The sequence below is a fragment of the Otolemur garnettii genome, unplaced genomic scaffold (genome assembly GCF_000181295.1).
Source record: "Otolemur garnettii isolate 467f Iridium unplaced genomic scaffold, OtoGar3 scaffold00023, whole genome shotgun sequence".
NCBI lineage: Eukaryota > Metazoa > Chordata > Mammalia > Primates > Galagidae > Otolemur > Otolemur garnettii.
Genome location: NW_003852418.1, coordinates 12,109,406 through 12,119,676, shown reverse-complemented (window position 1 = coordinate 12,119,676; position 10,271 = coordinate 12,109,406). Strand labels below are relative to the sequence as shown.

The 10,271-nt window shown below is 43.3% G+C and overlaps 1 protein-coding gene across 1 annotated transcript in view; it reads right to left on the bottom strand.

Moving 5' to 3' along the window:
- Positions 1 to 1,157: 1,157 nt before the first annotated feature.
- PARD6B (par-6 family cell polarity regulator beta) overlaps positions 1,158 to 10,271 on the bottom strand; it is a 19,789-nt gene continuing 10,675 nt past the window's right edge. The window contains exon 3 of the mRNA XM_003787696.3: positions 1,158 to 2,457. Coding sequence (XP_003787744.1) covers positions 1,628 to 2,457 — 830 coding nt within the window. The 3' untranslated portion in view covers positions 1,158 to 1,627. The remainder of the gene's footprint in view (positions 2,458 to 10,271) is intronic.

Below are 10,271 nucleotides of genomic sequence, written 5' to 3'. Positions count from 1 at the left end.
CATTTAATCAAGACTTCTTCATATATTTTACCATATAGAGAAAACATCCTTCAAAACGGAGTCATTTGAATCTTCATTGTTTTCATAGCACACAATTGTTAAAAAGGTATTCGTACTAGCCCTACCATAAAATTAATTAATAAATAACTCTTCATAAGCCATAGGGAACTTATGTACTTCATAATAGACTTAGTTTCTATATACAAGCATACCATTGTGCTTCTGCACATTGTACAGTGAAATCAGGCAAGGAACGACTGTTAGCAGCCTCACTCTTAACATGTTCTAAGTGGATGCACTAGGAAGTAATAAATAGCCTCATAAAATTAATAGTGAAAAATCTTACCTGTCACAGGAGAATACTACATATTTTTCATAAAGTGTAGGCAGTGTTTCTATAAATCCTATCAAAGGAAAACCCAACTTTTTTGTATAAAAAGTGCACAAGGTTGTCCTGTGTGTAAAAATCTCTTAATTTGGGTGCATTTTTAATCCAAAATGATTTGTAACTGAATACATTAAGAGCATAAAAGGACACCAACTAAAGACACTAACAACACACAGAGTGATTTCCAGTGAGATTGGGAATGAGGAAAGAATAGATTAGAGCAGAGTCTCCCAGTATTTCCAGAGTCACTGAAATTGCCTTTGAAACATAAATTGTACCTTCACGGGATTAGTTTGAAAATGCGAAAGTGAGGCACAGGTATAAGACGAACAACAATGTGCACAACTGCTATAGAGTGTCTAACTCAGGCACACAGCTTTGATGCTTTGACAGTTCACATGACAAGCCACGCCTGAAAACAGCTAAGTGGTTTGATTCCTTAGAAATCAGGGAAAAAAATGCATTGGGCCGTGCCTGTGGCTCAGTGAGTAGGGCACCGGCTCCATATACCGAGGATGGCGGGTTCAAACCCGGCCCCAGCCAAACTGCAACAAAAAATAGCTGGGCGTTGTGGTGGGCGCCTATAGTCCCAGCTACTCGGTAGGCTGAGGCAAGAGAGTCGCCTAAGCAAGTTGGAGGTTGCTGTGAGCTGTGATGCCATAGCGCTCTACTGAGGGTGACAAAGTGAGACTCTGTCTCTTAAAAAAAAAAAAGAAAGAAAGAAAAAAATGCATTTATAAAATAATTTGTTACAATTAGTAATGGAGGAACAACATCAAAAAAAAAAAATCAAAGTAAGACACTGGGAACATAATAGCTGAGGCCCCCAACGTACCAAGAGAGATAGGATCAGACTTCTTCACATTAGAATTTTTAAAATATAAAGGAAAAATTAAGTGGGCTCTGCACAGCAGGTTTAATCTGCAACCACTTCAAGCAGAAATGATCCAGTCCTCTCACACAGTTATGAGAATGTGCTTCAACATCCAGTTCTCCAGACAAAATAACAAAAGCACGTAATTTCATTAGCAAAGGCCCCTTTGTTTTAGACTTAAATTCACCTCTGATCCACCAAAATTTATATTAACAATTGTCAAACTACTATTTTAATAATATTCTAAGCTTGCAATATTTTCTCATGCCCATTCCACATCACTGGTCAGAGGTATATGCGCTTTAAACTAGCCAGATGCACAGGTCCCCACGGCGTCCTCCCTCAGAAAACATGCACACAGGGTTTCACAATGTTATGATTGTCCCATCTTCTTCTAAGAGTTTCTGATCTGGAGCATGTGTTTCAAATTCTGTGTTTGTACCACTTGCTACCGGTGCTAAGCTCACTTCATTAGAGGGAATAAAACCATTCTGTCCAGACTCAAAATTGAGCTCTATTTGCGTTAATGATTCCAGGCTCTCGGTATTAGGAACAGCTTTTGGAATCTGCTGTGGCACACCACTGTCCTCTATAATAATGTCATCTTCCTCACTGTCTTCATCTTCTGGCTCGAAGCTTGGTTCCATCTGCTGTGGATAGCCAAGAAGGCTATTATCAGTAGACTGGCCAGAGCTGCCGGAAGTCCGACTGTTCCTGACAACGTTATTCCTCTGGTTTGCTGGTCTCACTGTTATGATGAGGTTGCGGCTGTTTGCAATCATCATGTCGGTTACTTGATCAAGACTCTTCCCTGAAACTTCTATGCCATTCACTTCTAAAACTTCATCATTAACAGCTAACAGTCCTGTGCTTTGAGCCAGACCTCCTGGGACAAGCCTGGATATAAAGATCCCTGGGACCTTCTCTAAGCCATGTGGTGTCACCCTGACACTGGAGCCATCCCGGATGTAGAATCCCAGGGGTTTCTCCATGCCGTATTTGTAAAGACGAACCCTACGATGTGTTTCCGGGAGAATATCCACATCTATGATAGAAGACACAGGTCTGAAGTCTTGGGGCATACTAATGACTATGTGTGGCTTCTTTCTGTGGTTGTCAGGACGCAACACATTGGTTAAAACGTTCTTCTTCTTTATTAGTGTGTCTGTACCAAAGGCACTATAGTCCGCTTCTTCTGTTTAAAAATAAAATAGAAGAATTATAGAAATGCTATAAAAATATCCATTTACCTATGGTTGAATATGTACAGAAAGGTTAATTCAAATCCATTTGGTTACATAAACTAGCAAAATAGTGGATTAGCTTATTCTAATCAAACCATAATGTTATACAGTAGTAAAATGTCATACCATAAAAGACCACCAGGTGGCCATCTAAAATGCACATCACAAAATTACCAAATGTTAGAAGTTAAATTTGATAATGCTTTACTACGTATACATTAAACATGGCAAATGAGATTCTGACAGATCTTACAAACACATCCTTGAAGATTTTAAACCTGCTACTTAAAATATATTTTTGCTTCCTTTGTTTAAAAACCCTGCAATTTGTACACATATCATATTCAGCTCAGAGATATGAAATGGGACATTTAATTTCCAAGGTAAATCAAAACAGCAAAATCTGTAACATAGTAATATATCTGTACTACCAGGTGGATGGGCAAATAATATAATTAAATGAAGCTGGTACACACTGAATACACAGGAATTTTACTCACTGAGCCACAGGCACTGCCCCCAGGCAGGGTTTCTTATGCCAGAAAACCTTGTTTTTGATTGCTGCTACCACCACCAACAAAAAACCTGTTTGGGGGTGGCACCTATGTCTCAGTGAGTAGGGCGCCGGCCCCACACACCGAGGGTACCAAGTTCAAACCCAGCTCCAGCCAAACTGCAACAAAAATAGCTGGGTGTTGTGGCTGGTGCCTGTGGTTCCAGCTACTTGGGAGGCTGAGGCAAGAGAATTGCCTAAGCCCAGAAGCTGGAGGTTGTTGTGAGCTGTGTGATACCACGGCACTCTACCGAGGGCAACAAACTTGAGATTGTATCTAAAAAAAAAAAAAACCTGTTCGGGCGGAAGAATTCATTCCTAAAGCCACCAATTTATACTCTGACATAAACTAAGGGAAAACAGAACACCTACCACCAGATATTTTAAGTTACATGGCTGCAAGAAGATATTCTGTAGACAAAACATCTCATCAGCTAAAGAGAGGTAAAAAAGATCAATACAAGAACAGAAGTTGAAATCATATTTTAAAAAATAACTGAACTGACGATAAACTAAAAGGCAAAATTTCCAAGGATTAGAGAAAAAAATTTGATAAAAAATAAAAGAAAACAAGGGCTTCCCCTCACCCCTGCAAAAGAAATAGTTCAAAGTCCCAGCCTCAGCCCTAGAACAGATAGCACTAGCAGGGCCATCTCTAAGGGCTTCAGAATTCCTCACCCCTCACCAGAGCGCTATTACCATCTTCATCACTCTACAGAAAAGGAAATTCAGGGTATAACATAAGTTACAGAGAAAAGCTTGGAACCCAGGTTTTCTTTCTTTCTTTCTTTTTTTAGAGACAGAGTGTCACTTTGTTGCCCTGGGTAGAGTGTTGTGGCCTCACAGCTCACAGCAACCTCCAGGTCTTGGGCTTAGGTGATTCTCTTGCCTCAGCCTCCCTAGTAGCTGGGACTACAGGTGCCTGCCACAAGGTCCGGCTATTTTTTGCTGCAGTTTGGCCAGGGCCGGGTTTGAACCCACCACCCTCAGTATATGGGGCTGGCACCCTACTCACTGAGCCACAAGCGCCGCCCAAGGAACTTAGGTTTTCTTACCCCAGTTTCTTCCCAAGCTCACATAGTGAATGCTAAGTAACAACTGTGTGTCAGAGTATGGAGAGTTCTAGTATTATTTTCTGATGTTGCATCAATATTCTTCAGAACCTAGTTTCAAATAAATATACAAGACTAGGGGGAGCTTATTTTTTGGCATCCTCCCACCCCTGGACACTTTTGTCTTCATTTATACACTGTGTTCTTACAGAGACAAATGTATAATATGGCTTTGGAAATAAATCCATTTGTACAAGAATTTTTTGGCAAAATTTGATCAAAAGCTTATCAAGAGTCCTCTACTGATGTGTCTTCTTAAAATTACATATATTTTTATTTTAAAGTAATCAAAAACAGAAGCCTACATAATAGTATCTATAAGGGAAATTCCAGACCATATAAACTGAGAACAAAATCAAGTTGCCTAAGTACCTACTCATGGGAAACCTGACCAAACCCCCCCCCCAATCTGCATAATTTGGCATTGCCTGCAGACTCTATTTGAATGCTTTCTGCTAAATTCTCAAAAGCAATATGCCCCACGTACAAAGGCACCTTTGTTCTCCCATCTAGCTAATCAGTTTCCAGCCACTGGGAAAGAAAATATTTTGGCAGAAAGCCAGGGTGCAGGGTGCTAGTTTAAAGTGTAAAGGTGAATGTCCCTAAGTAACTGAGTTGACTTTCTACCTGAGCTAAGCATATCAGAGCACTCAACTCTGAATGAGATGGAAACTCAATTCACAGCAACTTTCCACTTATAAACTCAGACATAAGCGAGAGTACATAACAGAGGCCGATATAGCAATAGCTCACTTTTCCCCTGTCTTTCAGCCACGGATCCTGGCTAACTAGAACAGACAAGGATCCATCTAGAAGGCCTCTGAATAGTCAAACTGGACGTCTTACTTTCCTACACACAAAAAGCCCCTGTGCTGTACTTACAGAGGAGCCCTGCAGGGCCTCCCTCTGAACCTCTTACTCTTTAAACATTAATTCTGAAAAAAGCCTAGTAATCTCATTCCTTAGCTCACAGAGGGTCATAAGTTACACATTCAGAGTGAGGGGTAAGGGTCCCCGTGTGAGCAGCAGGCACAAACACAAGAAAAAGCACAAGCTATACACTCCACAAGCATGCCTACACAGCAACTAAACAGCAATGTTACACGGTGCAGTCATCAAGCAAGTTCAAGAGTGGGCTCCACTTGAAGCTTGGAGGAAGGCAGGAAAAAATGAAATAATTTTTCTTTCTTTTTTTTTTTTTTTTTTTGAGACAGTCTCACTTTTTTACCCTGGGTAGAGTGCTGTGGCATCACAGGTCACAGCACCCTCAAACTGTTGGGATCAAGTGGTTCTATTGCCTCAGGTTTTCATTTTTTAGTAGAGACAGGGTCTCTTGCTCTTGCTCAGGCTGGTTTTGAACTCATGAGCTCAAGTGATCCACCTGCCCTGGCCTCCCAGAGTGCTAGGATTATAGGCATGGGCCACCTCGCCCAGCCTGAAATAGTTTTTAAAAGTGTCCTAATACAGGTTAACAACCTTTTTCTGTCAAGAGTCAGTAAACAGGCAAGGCGTAGTGGCTTACACATGTAATCCTAGCACTCTGGAAAGCTGAAGCAGGTAGACCGCTTGAGCTCAGGAGTTTGAGATCAGACTAAGAGTGAGATCCCATCTCTACTAAAAATAGAAAAACTAGCTTGAAGTCCCAGCTACTCCAGACGCTGATGCAAGAGGATCGCTTAAGTCCAGGAGTTTGAGGTTCCTGTGAGCCCTGACTCTACCCCACTCTACCCCCAGGCTAGGGAGCAAGATTGTCTCAAAAAAAAAAAAAAAAGTCAGTGAATGTTTTAGGTATTGCAGGCCCTACAGTCTCTCCTGCAAAAACAGCCATAGGCAATAGATAGAACAGGAATGGTTGTGTTCCAAGAATGCTTTATTTACAAGAACAGCCAGCAGGCGTTAGTCTGCTAACCCTTGGAAAAACCCAAATTGTTTAAATGAAATAGATATGGCAACTCTCAAAAGATTAAACATCACTTAAAGAAAATTAGATATTCAAATTTTGCAGACCCCTTTACTTCCCACTATAAAATCAGCCACCATGGCTCAACCGGCTAAGGTGCCAGCCATGAACACCTAAGGTGGCGGGTTCGAATCCCCAGCCCGGACCTGCCAAACAACAATGATGGCTGCAACCAAAAAATAGCTGGGCGTTGTGGCGGGCGCCTGTGGTCCCAGCTACTTGGGAGGCGGAGGCAGAAGCTTGAGCCCAGGAGTTGGAGGTTGCTGTGAGCTGTAATGCCACGGCACTCTACCCAGGGGGATAGAGCTTGAGGCTCTGTCTCAAAAAAAAAAAAAAAAATCAGCCACCAAATATTTGATAAATATGCCAGGCATTGTACTCTGTGGTGCAGATTCAGTGAACAAAACATACACAATGACTGCTTTCATGGTCCGAAAGAGGAGATGGCAACTAACAAACAATTTCAACTACTGTAATTAAATTATGGCAAAGGTGCCCAGAGCTGCTAAGCAGCTCACCATGCTGGGGAGAGTGTAGTGTGTGACGGGCACCTAGCATGGCTTGCAGGGAAGGAAAAGTGAGACTTCTATGGGAACTGGAAAAGCAGCCAGTGGCTAATCCAGGCACAGGATACAAAAATGTAGAGAAAAGTAAGGGAAGGTAAGTCAATATAGCCAGGATGGAGGGTGCAAGGGGAGAGGGAAGGGTCAGGAGCCAAGTCAGAGGCAGCTAGAGGCCAGCCAGACAAGCTGGGCCACCTGGGAAGTGTTAAGGCTTCTGGACTTTAGCCTAAGGGCAAGCGGAAGTCTCCAAGGACTTTAAAGGAGAGGGTGAAGGTAATCTCTGGTGTTCTATAAAGCTTTTTCAGGCTACAGGCTGGGGATGGACTCCAGGACAGGAGGCCCCTGCAGTGATTTGGGATGGTTTCTGGCCAGGAACAGAGGCAGTGGAGACAGAAATAAATTTGAAAAATAATTAGAACACAGTTTTAACAGGCTTGATGACTGATTTAAACACAGGTATGTGTCAAAAGTTATAAATAAGTCATGAGCAACTAGTAATCATACTGAGATGTCTCTTCCTAATTTCTGGGGCTATACCTTTTATTAAACTATAGCTTACAATTCATTACTAAAATGCATAACCCTAGCTCAGTGCCTGTGGCTCAGCGGCTAAGGCGCCAGCCCCATACACCTGAGCTGGCGGGTTCAAATCCAGCGCAGGTCCACCAACCAACAATGACAACTACAACCAAAAAATAGCCAGGTGTTGTGCTGGGCGCCTGTAGTCCCAGCTACTCAGAAGGCTGAGACAAAAGAATCACTTAAGCCCAAGAGTTTGAAGTTGCTGTGAGCTGTGACGACACGACACTCTACCCAGGGCAAAAGCTTGAGACTCTGTCTCAAAAAAAAAAAAATGCAACCTTAGGCTCAGCACTGTAGCACAGTGGTTACGGTGCCACCAACCACATACACAGAGGCTGGCGGGTTCAAACCCGGTCCAGGCCTGCTAAACAATGACAACTACAACAAAAAAACAGCCAGGCATTGTGTGGGTGCCTGTAGTCCTAGCTATTTGAGAGGTTGAGGCAAGAGAATTGCTTAAGCCCAAGAATTTGAGGTTGCTGTGAGCTGTGATGTCACAGCACTCTGAGGACAACATAGTGAACATCTGTCTCAAAAATAAAAATCAGTCAGAGGCCAGGAGTGGTGGCTCACACCTATAATCCTAGCACTCTGGGAGGCTGAGGTGGGTGGATTGCCTGAGCTCAGGAGTTAGAGAACAGCCTGAGCTAGAGTGAGACCCCGTCTCTAAAAAATAGCTGGGCATTGTGGCAGGGGCCTATACTCCCAGCTACTGGGGAGGCTGAGGCAAGAGGATTACTTGAGCCTAAGAGTTTGAGGTTGCTGTGAGCTATGAAACCATAGCATTCTACCGAGGACAATAAAGTAAGACTCTGTCTCAAAAGAAAAAAAATTAGCCAGGTGTCATGGCTTGTGTCTGTAGTCCCAGCCACTCAGGAGGCGGAGGCAATAGGATTTGACCCAGGTATCTGAGACTGCAGTGAGCTATGATAATGCTACTACACTCCACCCAAGACAACAGAGCGACTCTGTCTCACAAAAACAAAAAACCACTTGGTACCATATCAAATGTAATTGCTGCCCCTGTTGACTTCTCAACTGGAGTCAACAAACCAAGAAAACAGAAAATGAATTTGGCACAGTGGCTCACATCTGTACTCGTAGCAGATTGAAGATTTGGGAGGCTGAGGAAGATCACTTGAGCCCATGAGTTAGAGACCAGCTGGGGTAACAGTATCAGATCCTGTTTCTACAAAAAATTAAAAACAGGGCTGGGCACAGTGGCTCACACCTGTAATCCTAGCACTCTGGGAGGCCAAGGAGGGGGTGGACTGCCTGAGCTCACGAGTTCGAGACCAGCCTGAGTCAGAGCAAAACCTCATCTCTTAAAATAGTTGAGCATTGTAGCAGGTGCTTGTAGTCCCAGCTACTCAAGAGGCTGAGGCAAGAGAATCGCTTGAGCCCAAGAGTTTGAGGTTGCTGTGAGCTATGATGCCTCACTCTACTGAGGGCAACAAAGGGAGACTTCGTCTCAAATAAAAAATAGCCTGGTGTGATGGTACAACCATAGTCCCAGCTACTCAGGAGGCTGAGCCAGAAGGATCACTTGAGCCCAGAAGTTTGAGGCTGCAGTGAGCTATGATCATGCCACTAGCCAAGGTGACAGAGCAACACTTGGTCTCCAAAAAACAAAAAAATTCAGAGGAGTTTTCATAATCAAGCAGTAAAATGTAACTATACTTACGCCATTCTTTCTATTATTTTCCTGAATTTAATGTTCATTAAGGTTTACCTACAATCAGTTTTGTTTTTGAAGCCGAGTCTCACTTTGTTGCCCTAGGTAAAGTGCTGCGGCGTCATAGCTTACAGCAACCTCAAACTCTTGGGCTTAAGTTATTCTCTTGTCTCAACCTCCTCAGTAGCTGGGACTACAGGCTCCTGCCACACACCCAGCTATTTCTTTTTTAAAGAGATAGAGTCTTGAACCCCTGAGCTCAGGTGAGCCAAACGTCTCAGCCTTCCAGAGTGGTAGGATTACAGGTGTGAGCCACTGTCTCCAGCTCAAAAATCCACTTTCTACTTAAGCACCTGTTCAGCTTTGCTTACAAGAAAAAAGTATCAACATGCATCACAGTATACTGTGTAAGTCTGTTACAGGTTTAGATGGTGGGACCTGGTGGCAAGTAAGACAGACGAAAACAAGCTGACACATAGTTCAGTAAGGTAATTCCAAGTCTTCCCTGGGTGACCTGGTACAGGTGGGTTTGTAGGGAGCTTTAGGTAGGGTGGGCAGAAGAGATCCCTGTGACAAAGCTATGCACCGGAAGGAGGCAGCTATGGGAAGAGCTGGGGAAAGTGTTTTTTGTTTGTTTTGTTTTTGAGACTCTGTTACAAAAACAAAGCAAAACAAAACAAATGAAAAAACACTTTCCCCCAGACAGTGCCTATGGCTCAAAGGAGTAGGGCACCACCGGAGGTGCTGAGTTCAAACCCAGCCCCGGCCAAAAAAAAAAAAAAAAAGAAAAAAAGCCCACCTTCCCCCAGCTGTTGTTTTGTGACAGAAGTCCAGCCTGCTGCCCCAGGCTAGAGTGCCCTGGTGTCAACCTATCTCACAGCAACCTCAAACTCCTGGGTTCAAGTGATCCAGGTGCCTACCTGGCTAATTTTTCTATTTTAGAAGAGATAGGGGTCTCTCTCTTGCTGAGACTGGTCTTGAACACTTGGCTCAAGGAATCCACCCGCCTCGAACTCCCAGAAAGCTAGGATTACAGGGGTGAGTGACCCCTGGTAAGTGTTCCTCAGAGAAAAAAAAGCAAGTGCAAAAGCACATAAATGCAACAAACTTACCAAGTCTGAATGACAGAAGGAAAGCAAATGTGGCTGGCTGAGAGGGGGGAGTGGGAGAATGCAGGGAGCGGAAACTAAGAAGTCCAAATCAGAAGGGATTTTACTCTGGTTGCAACAGGAAACCATTAGAGGGTTTTTTTTTGTTTTTTTGTTTTTTTTTTTTGAGACGGAGCCTCAAGCTATCCCCCTGGGTAGAGTGCCATGGCAT